We start from the raw sequence: 19,456 nt of genomic DNA on the forward strand, positions 1-19,456 counted from the left end.
CCACAGCCGGCCCCTATAAAAAGGCGTTGAGCCAGGAGCTGGAAGACACTCTCTCTGCCTTTAGAGGGAGAAGGGCCTGGCTACTGTGGAGTGTCCCTGGATACCTAAGGTGGAGCAGGGCTGGGGGAAGGCAAGAGGAGCTGAGGAGCTCTGGCCTGGAAACCCTCCTAGTGCACGGCCAACAGGTACTGGGGGTTGCTGAGGGCAGCCCACGGGTAGGCAGAGGCAGCAGGTCCAAACCCTCCTTGATGAGTGGCTTATACTGCAGTCTGCCCCAGGGAACGGGGGCTAGTTGGTGACTGGCAGTAGCCCACGACTGAGGCAAGGCGGGATTAGAGGGTTGGGGGTTCCCCTGGGTGGGAAGACCCAGAGACTGAGGGGTATTGCTAGGGGGCAGCACCCCAAAGACAAGCGGCACCGGGTCCAGGGAGGGACACGGGGGTCAGCGACAAGCAGGACACCGGCCTACAGAGGGCGCCCAAGCTGGAAAAGAGCTAATTCCTGAGATGACCAGCAGGAGGTGCCGCAGGGGTGAGTCCTGCATCGCCACAGAAGCCATATTGAAGAGTGTGGGCTCTTAAGTTAGGGCTTCAAGACTCAAGCCACCTCTCTTTCCATTTTGTAAGAGCTGTTTTTCTATCATTTCGTTTCTTTTTTCAAAAAGGAAAGAGGTTAACACAGAAAAGTTAACTAAATAAATAATGGCTCAAAAAACCACAGTGGAGGAACCACTGCAAGTCCTGCCAATAAAAATATTCCTTCTCTTCAGGGCTGGCTAAACAATTGAAAGTGTTTTTAATGAACTGCCAGCAGTGCTATCCGTCATTGCGCTAAATGGATTCATGCCTCCCTAAACTAAAGATAACCATTTATCTGTAAGGGAGGTCAGAATTTAGGAAGTATTTAAGTCTTAGAAATCTAATCCCACATCTTTCCCCAACACTTCAATGCTTGGCCATACTGAAGACTCCTGTGAGGGGTGGCAGTGAAAAACATACACAAGTTCAAACTCAACTTCAGTTAGGTTTTAGCAGTGTCAATGAACCAGTCCCATGATCTTGAAAAATCTTCATCTGGCAATACAGCAGCTGTGCTTTGATTCAGGAGATTACTGCTACCTTGGTACTTACTTTTATCCTTGTCTTTCCTTTCCTTCTATTGATTGCTACACTTACTTGTGCCTTGCCTTAAGTTAGATGGTATGCTCTTCAAAGTAGAGCCCATGGGGCCATGATTCTGATTTAGGGCCTTTGGGAACTAATGCAAATAATATCACCAATGTATAGGAAGAAAGTGGATGACAAGGGAGGAAAAATATATATTTCATTCCAAGTGGAAAATCTAGTCCAAGTCATGTACACAGCTCCTGGTCAGATGGTTCCTTTGAAGCTTTGAGTGAGAACACAGATAACTAATTCTCTGTAGAGAAGTGCAATTTAGTAACTGTCTTTAGATTTCCAAAAGCAGAGGTAACAGGAGAAGGGAGGGGATGTCAATATGCTGCAAGCATAAAGAATGGAAATAAATACTCACTTCATCTCCAGAACCTCTTCCAAATGTTTCCTCCTCTCTGCTCGTAGGTTGGTTAAATGGGTCTCCTTCTCAGCTAAAGACTGCTGGGTAGAGGACAGCTTTGCTTTCATGGACTCCAGCTCTTGCTTCACTTTCTCCATGGCCATCATCAACTCCTCTACCTAAGAGTTTTTTGTTTTGGTTTATATTTGGGGAGGGGGGCAAAGGGGAGGAGAAGAGGAAAGACAAAAAATAGTACCACATGATGAATAGAAATTTTCTGGACATCACAACTGAGATTAGAGTCAAGAGTCTGCAAACAGGCATGTAATATATGTGTACAGTGTACTGCATATAAGGGAGAGAAAGGGAGGGAAAGAAGGTGCAAGTAGCATCTGCATACATAAGCTGTGCCTACACGTGACTTTTTAATGATGTTTTAACATGTTAATTAGCAGATGTCGATTCACACAATTTGGTCACTGAAAATCTACAATTTAAAGACCAAACTACAAACCTTCAACTCAAATGTTATTTCCACCTTAACGTATATATGTGAAAGCTGGAAATCCCACCAAAGGTATAGAAAGACGTCTAAATGCCTTCAGAGGCAAACATCTCAGGAAAATACCAGGTATTAAATGGAATTAACTGATGATAAATGCCAAGATTTTTCAGGGAATTCAGTAACTTCTTATCTCCAAAGTTATCCAGAAAAGAAGACAAAAATATGTGGGATGTGTGTTAAGAATGAAGCCAGACAGTCTGGCAGGAGTGCCACTGTGCAGCTGGAGGAACACATAAATGGGGCCAAATGAAAGAATCCCTCCGTCAAACAGTAATTAGAGAGGGCTAATTTCTGGCACTTAACACAGAGGATGGGCAAAAATCAGCTCAGGATAGGCAAGGATGGTGGAGCCTTGTTCTTGCCCTATGTGATGTTTGACAGTGTGGGAATGATTCAAATTCAGAACTAACATGATTGTAAATTTTTGTGTAAACATTACACAGATGTTCCTTCCAAGTCATGTTTTACCCAAGGCTGCACTAGAAAAATGTTTGGGTCCTACCTTAGCTAGAACTTACAATTGTGTTAATTAGCAGGTGTTAAAACACAACTAAACATTCAAGTGCCAATGTATTCTAACACAGAAACATTACCAGATATTATTTTAATAATTTTGCAATAATCTCAGGAGGCATGAGGATTTCTTGCACCCAGACTCTTCAATTTAGGGTGCCCTAATCAACCCCCCAGTCATAAGCAACTCCTCAGGGAGGGCTCAGCAAGGAGTGACAAGTTTTTTAAATGTCTCTCCAACCGGAAGAATACAGATCTTAATATTGCCTATAGGTAAAAAATATTTTCTGGGTTAAACCTGTGACCACACCTCCTCTCCACACCTTAAATAAATTCCTAACATTACATTAAACTCAGCTCCTACCAACATCTCTTTATAAGGGTGATTCAGACTGGATACTGACTAGGTAAGCACTGAAAGATGTGCTGTATGAAGAACAGCAACCTGGTTTCTAGAAAATTCAGTATGCCTACATGTAAGTAGGCCCATTTGGCTAGGGTACAGCACATCTCTCTCTAGTCATATGTATTTGAGTACAAAAAATATTTCCATTTTCTTACTATTTATTCTCAATAAACATTTTAGTTCTAAAAATAAAGGTTTCACTTTTCACCAGAGATCTTAACCATTATATTATAAATCTGATTTCCAAATAAAAACTGCAGTTCTTAGCTCAAGATGTGAAGAAATGAGTTTGCCCAGAGATCAGAAAAATGAAAGAGACCTTAAGTGACACAAAGTTAAATTGAAACTCACTGTAAACTGGTTAATATACATAAAATAGCCAGTTTTATTCATCCAAACCAGGCTTTTCCTGTCTGAGGTGGAGTACTATTTTTGTACAAAACAGATCAAATGCTTTGTCTGTCTTGAAACTGGAGAGAAAAATTCCATAGAATGGAAAAAAGTAGTGTGGTTAAAAAAATGCAAATAAAAAGTGTGTAAGTAGTGGTGAAAAGCAGAAAGAAACATCAGCAAGGAAACTGAAGATAATGTCTAGAAAAAGAGAAAAGTAGGGAAGCCAAGGTGTATAGCATGTCAGCCATTTCCATTTCCTTTGGATGGTTCCACAATCAGAACTATCTGGATAAACATTTTGTTTTTAATTGGGGGAGGGGAGAAAGGGTGTGTGCCAACCACAAAACCATCTTTTTAGTAACAAAAAGTAACCTCAACTAAACAAGTGCATAGCCAACGACAACAAGCACAAGGGCTTATGTCAGTTTGCTACTTGCCAAGAAGTAATCTTTGTGGCAACAAACCTTTCCCTAATTAGGGGGAAAAGGTTTTCAGCATCCACCAATCCATTCCTAGTCATATTACAAGTCTGCAACACTAACACCAAGGGCTGGCTTGATGTAGACCTGCAGCATCCATGACGAATCTGGGTTATTCACAGGGTACACTGATGCCAGCAGCTGATATCTGGGCCAAGGCTCCTCATGCAGAGTAGTAAGATCTAAACTCTGCAACCAGAAAGGATTGAATTCTTTGGAGGCTACATTATCACAGTTTGCTAATCTTTTTGAAATATTCCATTTGGCAATTCTCTTAATTGTATGTTTTTGCTAAGTTACTGTACTCATAAAAAGCAAACAGAAAACTAGGCCTCCTAATGCCTCAGATAGGTTGAAAACAGCTGGACACTATAATGTGCTAATGAACTAGTTCACTGAACTGTCACCATCTCTCATTGTGCAGAAAGAGAAGTGATAGTCACCCCAGTGATTTTATGTTAAGCTTTTACTTCCAAAAGATACAACTGTGCCAAACAGGGATGAATACATTTATAACAGCAGCAAAGAATCCTGTGGCACCTTATAGACTAACAGATGTTTTGCAGCATGAGCTTTCGTGGGTGCATCCGAAGAAGTGGGTATTCACCCACGAAAGCTCATGCTGCAAAACATCTGTTAGTCTATAAGGTGCCACAGGATTCTTTGCTGCTTCTATAGAACCAGACTAACACGGCTACCCCTCTGATACTGTACATTTATAACAGAACTCTCTCAGATACACACAATTATGCACATTCAGGTCATTTCACTGGGAACATTTAAATTAAACAAACAGGAAAGAACAATATTAGTGACATGGTGACTCATCAATTTTACTGCACCCTAGTCCTTGCATATCCCAGATCCAGTGCTGGAATGAGTGGCATAGGAGCATTGACTGTAGGCAACCTGTAGGTCTAATTTTATTTATTTATTCATAATTAATGCTACTTTTGATTTTTTCTCCTAAGATTTGATATAGTTACTTATGTAACAGGACATACTGAAGATAAATTTGAGGTTCAGAATTACGCCAGTGATATACATGTATCATCAAAAGATTTTTTTTTTTTACTTTAATGCTGGGAGAATTGTACTTGACTAAAGTAATTTAGCCACTTGACAATTCAGCATACTGTATATTCACAGCATACTGCATATTCACAGCATGTGCTGGACTTTGAGGAACTTGGTATGAACTCAGGATATAGCAAGGTTTATACATGTCTTCCTCGCTTCTAAACAGACATTTTTCTTCATTGAAGTTACACTGGCTTTCTCAATCAACCCCACCTTCTTACTGATGGAGTCCAATTTGCCTTCCTCCAAGTTGTTTAAGATGCTCCTGAAGTCGTGTTATTTTTCTTTTGCTTCATTTACTTCTACCCTCAAATTTGCATTGGGGTAACTTTCTCCATCTAGCTGAAGACTAGATCTTGCTCATTCTTTGGTCTATTGACATACACCCAAAGGGCTCAGAGGTCATTTGAAAATGAGATATGCCATTCCCCTCTCGGATGAGTTGTCCATGCTGCTTTCACAGCTTTCAGATCCTGCTGTCTCATGAGGACGGGATTGAGCTTGAGTCTTGAATTCAAATCCCTGCATTGTAGTATATTGCCAAGACCGCACAGGTATATTGCTTTTTACGTCATGAAGCATGAGAAGTTAAATTTTAATATGCAATATTGCATCCTTAAAAAGAGCCAGTTTTTTTTTAAATCTTGCTGCTTTAAAAGGGAAGAATTCAGTTGCTGATTTAAAGGACAATGGGACAGACATCTATGTTCAATATTCATTTCAAATGCTATTGACAGGATAAGAGTTGGAATTTGAGAGAATACAGATGGTAGATACTCACTATTAGCAACAATTTTAGCATTACCTTTGTGCAAATCCAGCACAGTTTTTATTTTCCAAAACTCCAGACTAACCTGGTATATTTTCAATTACTGAATTTGATCACATTGAGCAATACACTTTTTCAATATGATTAATGTGAAAAGCATCATGGGACACAAGAGACAAAAGATGTTATAAACCTGCACTTCTCATTAACAATAGAAAGCTCACACCAAATCAAAAAGGACTTGAAATCAGAAGTCAGGAGTGAGATAAGAATTTGTCAGGGAAGAAAAGAGACTAAACTTCCTCACCATCTGACATTCTATATCTCTCAGAGAATGCTCTCCTAGTCCTTTCAGGTCTGCTGCTATTTGCCGCCCTGTCCGCCCCCGGGATTTTTTAAAACAGGATTGCGATTAAATAGGCACTATACATTTCTGCCATTATTTTTCACTGAATTGAACTGATGAGAGGGCATGGGAGACAGTCAGAGGGAAAGGAAAGAGTCCTGGCTCCATGTAAACTTACTTGGAACCCAGAAAGCTTTCCAAGAGCAGATGTTAAGACATGGAAAAAGCACAGGCCAAAGCTGGGACTTAAGTATGTAATTTAACTAACTTCAGAAACATATTATAAGGGAAAAAACACTGGGCCTGACAGTGTGCAGTGCCAGCGGGACCAGATGGTTTGCTTAAATCATAAGCTAATAAACCTTTATGCAAAATAAAGAGGGAATGAATTATGGTTTCACAACAGACCCATTTTCTTTAAGAAAGCAGTGGGGTGCTTTAGGTGCTGTCAAAGACTACATCCCAAGACATTTTTCAACTGTGTTGTCTATTGTGCTGAATACAGAACACAATTTTCAGAACTCTCACACAGATACTTGGAAAACTGTCCAGACAGGCAAATGCAAGAACTTCAGAAAAGGTAGAAAAATGATTAACCAGTATCAAGTATAAGTCTCATCAATCAATAGAAGTTAAAATCACTCATGCTATTAGAAGCCAAGGAAGGCTCTCAATTCACCAGAACTGCTGAAAGTTCTGCTGTGTTGGCAGGGTATGGCTATGAAACAAGCATGTAGTTGGGATTCTGCCTCCACCATGTGGGATGGAGCTTTGGCTCAGTGACAGCCCTGTCAAACCCAACACCCACATATGTTTGAAAGCCTTCCGATGAAGGGATTATGGCCACTGGGTTGTCAATTATGAAGATCTGATAAACACTATAGGCATGTGGCCATTCTCCAAAAAATAATAATTGTATTTTTGGAGTTTAAAATACCCACCTGACACACACACATCATATATTATTTTAAAGCTTATTTTACCTAAGTTTAGATGAAGTATGAAGCGGAGCTGTCAAGTGCTGCCGTACACCTCTCAGTGAGCTGAAACAATGGTATTCAAAATGAGCAAGTGTTATTTTCTGCAGTTTTAGAAATAGTGAAGCATGACTACGACTACAGGTTTTACTTACCCACCTTGAAGTGGGGTTTATTGGTCAAAGCTACCAAATAACCACATATTAGAAGATTTTTCTGAGTTTTGGATGAGTTAGTATTTTTTTCCAGAAATGATGACGCTGTTTTCATATGGCAAAAATGGTGAATACCAATATTTTGCAACATATAACATGCAATGTGTTCACATCGCATACTCTTAATTGTCAAAGTATCACAAATGTGACTAATAGTTTTCTATATTTTCAGTTGAAATTTGCTGACTAGATAAATCTTATACTGAAGGTTGTGTACCAGTAGCAATAGATTGCTTGCCCACAGTTTGTAATGCATCCTGGGTAGATATAAATGCACATGAATCCTAATTTAATGCTTCTGCATCTGTAAACTTTTGATTGTACAATTTAGCATCTAGTCTGCCTTGTAGACTCAATGACTCAGACTTTAAGGCCAGAAGGGACCATCATGATCACCTAGTCTGACCTCCTGCACATTGCAGGCCATAGACCATTACCCACCCACTCCTGTTATAGACCCATAACCTCCGGCTGAGTTACTGAAGTCCTCAAATCATGATTTAAAGACTTCAAGTTACAGAGAATCCACCATTTACACTAGTTTAAACCTGCAAGTGACCCAGGCCCCATGCTGCAGAAGAAGGTGAGACACCCCTAGGATCACTGTCAATGTGACCCAGAGGAAAATTCCTTCCTGTAGCACCATGGTGATCAGTTAGACCCTGAGCATGTGGGCAAGACCCATCAGACAGACACCTGGGAAAGAATTATCTGTAGTAATTCAGAGCCCTCCCCATCTAGTGTCCCATCACTGCCAGTGGAGATACTTGCTGCTAGCTGTTGCAGACTGGCTACATGCCATTGTAGGCAGTCTCATCATACCATCCCCTCCATAAATTTATCAAGCTCAGTCTTGAAGCCAGTTAGGTTTTTTTGCCCCCACTGCTCCCTTTGGAAAGCTGTTGCAGAACTTAACTTCTCTGATGATTAGAAACCTTCAACAAATTTAGGCTTGAAATTAGATGATGGACTGTTTATATCCATTTGTTCTTGTGTCCACACTGGTGCTTAACTTAAATAACTCCTCTCCCTCCTGTTTATCCCTCTGATGTATTTATAGAGAGCAATCATATCCCCTCCCTCAGCCTACTTTTGGTTAGGCTAAACAGCCCAAGCTCTTTGAGTCTCCTCTCATAAGGTAGGTTTTCTATTCCTCCGATTATACTAATAACCCTTCCCTGCACCTGTTCCAGGTTGAGTTCATCTTTCTTAAACGTGGGAGACCAGAATTCATACAGTCTTCCAGATGAGGTCTCACCAATGCCTTGTATAATGGTACTAACACTTCCCTGTCTCTACTGGAAATAATTTGCCTGATGGTGAGGTATTTAATTTGTAATTGCCTTTGCATGCAGTACTAGTTTTTGAAATATTCTAGAAACTAACTTTTTAATTCAGTGACACTTATGCACAGGTCAGTATTACTGTGAGAGATGACAAACAGCTTCACACTGGGCTTCAATCAAAGTGCTCACTAAATAAAAATGGCAATTTTGATACTAACATATAGATCTAATTTATCACAAGTCTGTATACTAGTACAAAATGAAAAATGGTGGTGGTAATGACAGTAACGCTAACAATATACTTTGGGAATTTTACTTCTACAGGGAAGACACAGTATATTAAGACACGGAGAATACAAATCCCCTAAAGCTTACATCAAAGAGAGAAAGACTCTCCACAAACTTTGAAGAAAGCGTGGTTGTTTGTCAAGACAATCGAAAGAATGCAAAACTGTCAAAAGCCATCAGTGCTGTACAGAATTCTGTGATGCTGGCATCAGAAACAAGGAGAGATTAATTGTATTGGCAACTACTGGATGAGTTTTCTAGTTTACTTGATGTGCCACCAATACTCTATCACAGGGGCTGCTTTCAGACATAAAACAAGTTGAATTTGACACATGTCAAAGTGGTACCTAACCCGGGAAAGAAAACAATCTGAATCTGATCGGAGACCATCATGTTCACCTGCTTCTATAGCCACCAGAGCAAGCATGTCCTACAGCAATTGGTCCTGTTGCACTGTTTGCTTGAGAAAAACACACAAGAAAGGCAGGAAACTTCATAAAATAGAAACTTTTGAGAAAGCAACCAAGGGAGGCAGCACTTCAAAGAGATGACATGTTGCTCAGAGTATTATGGAAGACTTAATTGTCAAGGATGCAGTTTATCACTCAACATACCTTTCTTCCTCTGTGAGCAAAACAAATCTTAAAGCAAAACCATCTAGTTATGCTACAACAATACAGTCACCTTATGATATTGCATTTTATCAGCTGATTGAAGAGATGGACAGTGATTTTATGTTCAACAAGAAGACTCTTCTCCTGTTCAAACTTCTATAAAGATACAAAGCTCTATTACTGTCAGATACAGAAACTGCAACATATTCTAGTAGCAAATTACAGGCAAGATTAGAAAAACACTATGGTTCTGCAATTTCATTCGATGCACAGCATGGAGAAGGCAAGTCTACCATTGTTCGATGCAGCGCATAACATTAGCTGATGCTATCCAAGCCGCTAGTAATCTGAAATAAGAATTTAAGTCATTCAAATGTTTTGTGGATGTTATGGATAGCATTGTGGATGCCAAACCAACTGACATGGACACAGTCTATACTACAATTCTGAAATAAAGGTAGTGTCAGCAGCTCTAGGACAGCTGCATGCTGATCAGACCATGGATCAGCAGCTGTATGCTGTTGCTTAGAAAGTGAATGGGGACCTCCCAAATAAACTTGGTACTAATGCGATCCACGTGGTTGGTTTTCATATCCTGTACTGTTTTACTGCATGTATTGGGAAATTTTGGGGGGATGCTGGATTGCTAGACTTTCTTGTTGATTCCAATGTGTATGCAGCTTGTACCGAAGATCACATGCTCTATGTGGCTTCACTCTAGCATTTGATGCTCTGTGTGCTCTGAAACTTTATTCATTTGTTAAATTGTATGAACAGGAAGGAGTATACTCATGTAGTTCCAGCATTTGTCTTGCAAATATTGGCTGACACTCAAAAGGTGTTTGAGTCTGAAGACATTGAATCCTTACAAAATGTCACTGAAGAGTTTGATGAGGCTGTAACAGCATACGCTACCACTACTGGAGGAATTTCAGGCCTGGGGGATGACCAGTCTCCCACATTCAAGTTCTGGGATCATTTTCTCCAGGTTATGCAGATACGACTTCTAAATGTCCACGCAGAGCAAGAGGGTTATTAGAAACTTCACCTAGATACACATAGTGCTATGCTTACATACTTCTTTACTGAAAACAGGCCTAGCTATGCCAGGTGGATACCAATTTACATCTTTGATATGTTAAATCTCCCTGAAGAAGTACACAGTGCCTTTGAATCTGGGGAATTTGCTATGCATCAGACTCCTGGTTCTTTCAACTGAATTTGGAGTAACACGGGAACAGAGATAACTGTCATCAGATTCAAAGGCAGCAGTAGGATTGTAGGATTCACAAGAATGAAGCCAGCCCCTGTCAAATGGACCCTCACAAGACATGTCCTCAGTGAATATACAAAAGCCATGAGAGAAAGAAGGGGCCTAAGAAGAAGTAGTGAAGACGAAGTCCACAAACAAGTCCTTGCCTCTCCACTGCAGAGGGATGAGGAACATACTATACCTCTTACCAATCATGTCATCAATAATATGACAAACCCATTTGACCCTGGATCACATTCAAAGGTGCTTATCAACATTCCTACTGACCTGCAGGTAACATCAGACGAATAAGATCTCTAATGAAAATAACAGTTGTTGGTGAAAAACAAATGGAGAGATTTGTGAGAGGTGCTCTTGATTCTGATGGGACACATAGCTACTTTAACTCAGTCAAGAAATCTGGCATCAAAACATTTGCTGATGAGACCAAGACCACCAAATTTAAGTGGGGGAAAGGAAGCACTGCTATGTAGCTTCTTTGGCCATGAAGTGATTATTCCTGTCAGTCTTTGTCTACTTAAAAAAAAAAAGTAAAGTAATAAAGAACAGTACAGGAGCAGCATACAAAATTCCAAATCATAGATTCCAAACTTCATCACCTAATCTGAAATGACAAGGTGATTTTAAATGGGGAAAGACAATGTGTATTTTAGGCTAAAAGCTATAAATCATCTCAATGACACAAAGTCTCCAACACAGTCCCTGGCTTTTGCCCTCTGTATCAGCTTTACACAAGCACCAAATCTAAAAGGGCTCTGCCTCTGTTCTCTAGGAAAGCTTCTCTTCTCCCCCACCCCTTCCCTCCCTCCCCGTGCAACAGTGGAAGGTAAAGACCTAGTTACTAATACATCTCTCTTGGGATATGTTTTTATATCAGTGATGGTTTTCTTTTTGTTTTGTTCTTTGTTTGGGTAAGGAAAATCAAATACAATTGACTAGATGTAGGATAGAAGAGATTATAACTTCCATTTTTTGGGCTATTAGACCTATGTTGTCCCATTCAGTAGGAATTGCAGATGCGCCTATTCCAGTTGCCTATGACATAGATCAGATCCCACTTACAATGAAAGAAGTGTAAATCAGTATAAATCAAATGGCAAGTGACTAGCTTAGGAGTAATTGATGGGGACATTTTATAGTTGGTTTAAATATTTGCTTAGGAAAAGAGTGAAAGCAATTCAATGAAGCTTCTAAAAAATGACTAGAAACCAAGTATTGATTGGCAAGAATGCAACATATGGTCATCTAACCTTACTAAAGGGCTTCTCCTAACCCAAAGAAAAGGATAGGAAAGGGGTATGTAATATCATAGGTCTTAGCCATTTTCAGCTGCTATACCTGGAGGTAGTCTTCATTTATATTTCAGAAGAAAATCAGAACTACATTTCTGGCATATAATCACCAGTTAAGTGAAAATGAATGAAATGTGTGTATGCATGTACATATATATACACACACACACTTGTACTCTAAAACCAAATTTGGTTTGGCGGCATTTTATGAGAAGGAGTTTCACTGAAAACACCCAGAAGAGATTCAGCCAAAGAGAATGTAAACTGCTTATATAAATCAGTGGGAAGCCATCTGGCTATAGTAGTTCCACTTCCAGCCATATCTTGGATTACTGCCTTGATCTTCAATAATTTGGTTTATCAAACTTCTCAGTAAGAGATAACTGAAAAAGGGCCAAGGACTCATTAAAAGCAAACTGTCCATCTGTTACAGATCTGAGTCAAAATACTGACTATACCTACAGACACAGTCTCTAATTTTATAGAGCACGGCTGTAGGTAGGTGGTCCACCTGCATTTCCCTTATAAACATTATATACAGTGACCTATATCTCTGGTAGAGGAACTCACTCAATTTACAAGAGCTCATACTATTAAAGAATTTTCCCCAACATCCAACACACCTGAAAAGGTGTATTTTTGACTGTCTTTCAGTTACAGGAGTGCAAAGTAAAAAAGGGTATTTGGATTTCTTTTGTACTTCTGGAACATGTATGATTAAAATAAATTCTAGACGATAGACGATAATGCATAATAACCAAATTTTAATTTTGTTTAATTTCTCTATTCTTACAATATGGAAAGGCAGCCAGGGTAATAAGCATTAGGAGGCGATTATAAAGGGCTAGTCTGGTGGCCTAATGGCAGCTACTATTTTGGGAGAAGGTGCAAATCGGAATTTGGATCTGAAATTCCTCTGGCATTGCTCTTTAGTGACTCCTCCTGAGGGCTGGGTTTTTGAGGGAGCTGAATCTAAACGGCCGAGGCTTCACATTGGAGAATCTCTGAAGGTGGTGGATGGCATTAGGGGAGAAAAATGAGTGAGGCGATCCCAAGTGAGGGGTTTTTTTTGTTTTTTTTTTAATTCATTAACAAATTTTCAGAATTTTTCCTGATCATTTGATGCTATGAATTATACCATGGACACATATGATACAGAATTTTACGTGCCTTGATAACATGTCAACATTCCTTACTGATATAACATGAGTCCTGAAAGAGTCCTGAATCTCATTAGAACAGTTTAAACAGAGGGCAGAGGAGGAAAGTATTAACACAAGAAAATATAGTTAAACAGCACACTTTTGATGTAAACTCTTAAGAGCCAGGAAATCCACAATTTAGCCTCCTATGTCCTTATCAAACCCTTTTCAGTAAACAAAGGGCAGAGATGCATGCAATGGCCAGGCTTAATAGAGTTAAAGATAGAAGCAACGTGTGCGAATCTGGGTGCATGAACTTAAGTACCTCAATTTAAATATCCTGATTTGCAGAGGCGTTGAGCATCAACATCTTTAAAGGAACTCATTGTTAGATTCAAAATCAGACCACTAATTTAGAAGTTTAACTTTAGGTCACTATATTTTAGAAAAAAAATGGCCGCAGTTTCAGCCATATGTTTGAATGCTTTAGCTTCTCAAAATCAGGTCCTAATGCTATTTAAGGTTATTTTGGCTGGTGGGAGGAGAGAGATTCCATTACCAGTTGGTTCCTATGAGAGAACAGAACTGGGCTATTGTCACTTACAACCACTGGCTAAATTCTAAAGCCCACTGCTCTTAATATTCCAAGGCAACAAATCTAAACAAGGTAATTTTTACCATAATGGGGTACAATCATTTCAATGACTTTCAAAAAATTAGAGATGGCGCAATTTTCTTTGAAGTGGCAGCAGTGCAGGCCTCTGATGTGCGTCATTGATTGCTTAATAGTTCTGACTGTCTTTATTTTTTCCTAGATTGCCACACCATGAAGTCAGACAATACTTGGATAATAAAGCACCGTATCAGGGGATGGCAGCCCGATTTAAGATTTTAAAATTGGCCATAGTTAAAAAGAAGCTACTATCTCATTAGCTTTGGAATAGCAACCTACAGTGAGATTATCAAGGCCCAATCTGAAATGCAAACATTCTAATACTATGCTCAGTAAACCAACAAAAATGAAAAGCTTTAGAAGTAGATCAGAGTACTGGATGAACCAGGGGATTAGCAATTGATAGAAGCAAAAGATTTAGTGTTTCACCTTTAGGTCACTGGTTTGAATCCATTCCTGTTGATAATGAATTAAAACTATTTTATCTGATATCTGCTTGGTGTCTTATGTGAAATAAATTGGTAATTTCCTATTCCTAATAAAGAGATTTCCACTTGGGTTGTGTAAATGATGCAAAATCCAGGATATGTGAGGAAAATGAACTGAACCCTGCAGAATCTGTTCACAGGGGGTAGCAATGGATCAATCCCTGTAGTGTTTGGACACTTGGCTCTACAATAACTCACATCTCTAAGAAAATCCAGATACCAACTCCCTTGTGACATCTTACACAATTTAGATGTTCACAAGAGTGGCTCATTAGTTCTCTTGATTTGCCTTGGGTGTCTACTGTCTCCAATTCTATGGTTTCCAGGGTGAATGTAGCCACCCACCACTGCGGTTTCTTAGGGAAACCAGTTAGTATGGACTGCTGTTTTCTAGCTATTGTATTACAAATTAAAGACCTTTCTCATGGGTGTTGACTTAGAGCTGCCACCTCTTTCTCTAATTGCTATATGAAAAAGATACTCATCTTGCAAAGTTGCGATATAACTCTGAGAAGATATGTTCTCATGCAGCAAGGCCCCAAATAAATGCAAGACAAAATAATTTACCACCTAGGTATGTGCAAATGGGAGACCTATGAAATTGCACCCAGGTCCTTAACATTGCTCCCTCATAGCCCAAGGTCTCTTATTTGATGTTTCAGCTAAATTATAATACTGATGTTTGTAACATTGCACCAATTTCCATGCCAATTTCACAGGATTCCTATCTCCATTGAAGACCGAAAGAGAAGGGGAAGCTTGTCTGTGAGGAACAAAGCCCAGATTAAAATATTTGCAACAATACTAAAAAGGCACAAAGTGACAAGCTAAGGAAACTGCATTTTGTATTTATACGTACACATCTGTTTGCGAGTCCCTTTAAGTAGAGTGAATAATTTTTAAAAAATGCAAATATATTTTTAAATGAAAAAATCTGCTTTTATTTACATGTTGCTAATTTACTTTCTTCCAATTTCATAATGTTAAATTGACAAAGTGGATGTTTTGTGCTTGTTTCTTTATTAGTTTCCTAATTATTAGAAAAAATTCCAGTGTTGCATAGACTTTTCATACTTAAAATGCTCATCTACAGTCCAGGGTCATAGTAACATCCTTGCCATGAGAACACCATCTTCAAAAAGAAGTTTGACAAGAAAACAGCCCATGCACTATTTGCCAATGTCATCTCTTTCCAATATATTGAACTTCCACAAATCAAGAAAGCTAAAATTCTTTGACAAGGATAATCTCCTGCACCAGGATTTGCAGTAGCTGGCCACCATTTCAAAGCGATTCACAGAAAGACTGAATGTTTTCACAAAATGTCTGCTGAGTGACTACATGAGTACACATGTAGATGTTTTGTTCACAACAAACTTATTGTGTGTACAACAGTAACTGCTGAAGGAGGAGGTATTAACTTGTATAAAAACACAATTCCTCTGGTCTTCTACATTAAACGGAATAGTTGACTACAATCCACTAGTGATACTATCAAAAGTTGTGACATATGTTCCATATGACTAGTTTTGTGACGGACAAAACCACCAAAGTGACTAAGAAGAGGAGAGTTTTACCAGAAAAAGAAAAGTACTATACATTCTAAAAATATTGACAAAAGACATGGAAGAAAATAACAGATCATATTATCTGTGGTCCCAAACCTGCAAGTGTGCAACCTGCTTATTAGCAGATCCTTGTGCTCACGTTGCACAGAGACCTACTGACTTTAGTGGGCCTCCAGATAGATACAGGGCTCTGCCCGAGTGGATACAGTTGTAGGATTGGAGACCATGTGATCAAATTCTTTCCCCCAAACTACTCTGCAGCTACCAAATACAAAAACAGCTAAGTGACCATTCTTGTGCCATGCCTCACAAGAAATAAGGCAGAGTACTCTTAAAGATTGCCTAGAAGTGTACTTATATTGCAAAGTGGCCCAAGTTAATGAAAATCTGAAAAGTATAGAGTAAATATTGAATATATTGTTTGACAGAAGGTAATAAATATTAATCTAAAGAATCGCTCCAAATATTGAAATTGGTTGTAATAGCACTTGATTCTATTGAACTGCAATTAGATGGCAAAATGGGTGCATTCTGAAAGTGTTGCGTTATCAAGCTTTAGTATCATGTAACAGATGATCAACCACAATATATGCCAGTTTTCATTTACCACAGAGGAATCAATACTTGCTTTTAAATAAAAGGCCTGTACTAGAAGTGGGTTTTTGCCAGCAGTAATTCAATGGCAAGCCAACTTTCCTGCATTGCACAAGTCATAGTCCCTCCAATTAAATATGGAAAAACTATAAGTTAGTCAGTAGTGGAATGTTCAACTTAGTTTTCTGAGAGAAAACGAGATGTCTCAACTGTTAACTTTTACAGTTTGTGCTGGTGTTGAATGAGTACAGTAACTCCTCAAATAAAGTTGTCCCGGTTAACGTTTTGTTGTTACGTTACTGATCAATTAGAGGACATGCTCGTTTAAAGTTGCGCAATGCTCCCTTATAAAGTTGTTTGGCAGCTGTCTGCTTTGTCCACTGCTTGCAGAAAGAGCAGCCTGTTGGAGCTAGCTGATGGAGGCTTGGAACCAGGGTGGACTGGCAGCCCACCTATCAGCTCCCCACTCTCCTAAGTTCCCTGTGCGCAGCCACCCAGCAGGCTATCAATTGCCGGCAGTTCAGCTGTCCCTCCCCCACTGTCATTTGCTGCTCCTGCCCTCTGCCTTGGAGCTGCTCCTAGGAGCCTCCTGCTTGCTGTGCAGGGGGACTAATGTCAGGGTGTCCCCCTCCCCTCTGCTTACCCCATCTCCATAGAGCAGGGGGGCACATGACAGGGCTCAGAACCAAGGGTGCTGGCAGCAGCTGCTGTCTCAACTTCCTGGTCTACTTAAAAAGGCATTCTACTTAGAGCGGGCAATGCGCATCTTTCACACACACAGAATATGTATCACTGTTTGCCATGCTGTCTCCCCTCCCTCCAATCGTGCTGCCTTGTAGAGTATGAGGCTACATTAACAACAATGTGTTAACCCTTGAGGGTTTAGCCGAGTTCTAGTTCATCATTTAACAGTAAGGAATTCCCTGGGATATATCCGACCCTCTGACTCCACCACCTCAACCAAGCTTCACAATCATCATTGCTGTGTACCATATTAAATTGTTTGTTTAAAACGTATACTGTGTATACATATATATAATACATTCTTTTGTCTGGTGAAAAAATTTCCCTGGAACCTAGTCCTCCCCACCTCCCCTCCATTTACATTAATTCTTATGGGGCAATTGGATTTGCTTAACATCGTTTAGCTTAAAGTCGCATTTTTCAGGAACATAACTACAACGTTAAGCGAGGAGTTACTGTATCAGAGTAGCAGCCATGTTAAGTCTGTATCCGCAAAAAGAACAGGAGTACTTGTGGCACCTTAGAGACTAACAAATTTATTTGCGCATAATAAGGAATGGACACAAATCTGACATCAGGATTCATAACATTTAAAACCAGTAGGAGAACACTTCAACCTCTCTGGTCACTCAGACTTAAAGGTGGCAATCTTGCAATAGAAAAGCTCCAAAAAACAGACTCCAATGAGAAACTGCTGAACTTGAATTAATATGCAAACTAGATACCATCAGTTTAGGCTTGAACAGAGACTGGAAATGGCTGAGCCATTACGCACATTGAATCTATTTCCTCATGTTAAGTATCCTTACACCTTCTTGTCAAACTGTCTGAAGTGGGCCATCTTGATTATCACTACAAAAGTTTTTTTTCTCCTGCTTAATTAATTAGCCTCTTAGAGTTGGTAGGGCAACTCCCACCTTTTCACGTTCTCTGTATGTGTATATATATCTCCTTACTATATGTTCCAGTCTATGCATCTGATAAAGTGGGCTGTAGCTCACGAAAGCTTATGCTCAAATAAATGTGTTAGTCTCTAAGGTGCCACTAGTACTCCTGTTGTTTTTGCGAGTTACTATATGTTCGTGTACTGGTGTCCTGCATTCAAAGCTTAGAAAGAGCAATTGGAACAGACTAGGTTTCAAAAGTGTTTTTTCTTCTGAAGCGTTTTAATTCTGAAAGCCTTTGAAAACTCTCAGCAACTTGAATAATGAGTACGTTTCTTCCTCTGAGGAAGGAGAGCCTCATTTTTCTCAAACCCCTTTCTCCGTGATTTGGACACTGGAGTCAACTAATGCAACAGCAGATGAGGTTAAGGCCAGTTTTACACTAGACTTATATCGGTATAACTACATTGCTCAGGGGTGTGAAAAATCCACATCCCTGAGGGATGTAGTTATACTGACCCAACCCCTTGTCTAGACAGTGCCATGTCAACAGGAAAGGTTCTCCTGTGGACATAACTACTGACTCTCAGGCAGATGGATTAACTAAGCTGACGGGAAAGCTTCTCCTGTCGGTATTGTAGTGTCTTCACTAAAGTGCTACAGCAGCGCAGCTGCACCACTGTATGTGAAGACAAGGCCTAACTAGCTCAGTTAATTCATGAGGTGCTGATCATTAAGGAGTTTAACTGCCTCAATCAAATCAACAGATGCTGATAACTGAGGTGTTAAATGGCCCATTGGCAGGCATGTTTAGAAAGGATCTCATTAAAAGGAAAAAATATAAAGGGATATTTCCCATGCTTTTCATGGTCTTGTTTAACTCAATTATTTGCACTGTTTTAGCTAGGAGTTGGTGGGTTCCTCTGAGGTGGGCTCCATCTCCTGAACTTCTCTGTTCCAGACACTGATGGCTGCTAGCTGTTCAAGCAAAGCTAATGATACCAGAGCTCCTCCAGAGTGCTGTGGATTTTTCAGGAATCTTAAATTGACTACACTGCTTTAGCTCACTTTAAAACAAATCCTAAACCCACATAAAGCATTTATTTCAGTTTGATGTTACTTGTGACTTAACAAGGTTGTCAACTCAGGGCTCATCTACGCAGCAAAGAAATGCTCTCTATGGAGCTGTGATTCCTAAGGTGCATTAACATGTTGCACATTAACTATTCTGTGAATACCCTGCTGGTATGCAGAAAAGATCCCTTAGTATGCTTTAACATAGTACTGTTTTAAACAGCACTATGTTAAAGTGCACCAGAAGGATCTACATGGACCAACATGTTAGTAGTGCA

The 19,456-nt window shown here is 39.7% G+C and overlaps 1 protein-coding gene across 12 annotated transcripts in view; it reads right to left on the reverse strand.

Moving 5' to 3' along the window:
* Positions 1-19,456, reverse strand: part of ERC1 (ELKS/RAB6-interacting/CAST family member 1) — a 562,177-nt gene that overhangs the window by 205,804 nt on the left and 336,917 nt on the right. For all 12 annotated transcript variants that reach the window (XM_039546718.1, XM_039546709.1, XM_039546701.1 and 9 more), the window contains one exon: positions 1,534-1,694. In XM_039546718.1, coding sequence (XP_039402652.1) covers positions 1,534-1,694 — 161 coding nt within the window. The remainder of the gene's footprint in view (positions 1-1,533; positions 1,695-19,456) is intronic.

Source organism: Mauremys reevesii, linkage group 1 (assembly GCF_016161935.1).
Source record: "Mauremys reevesii isolate NIE-2019 linkage group 1, ASM1616193v1, whole genome shotgun sequence".
Taxonomy (NCBI): Eukaryota; Metazoa; Chordata; order Testudines; family Geoemydidae; genus Mauremys; species Mauremys reevesii.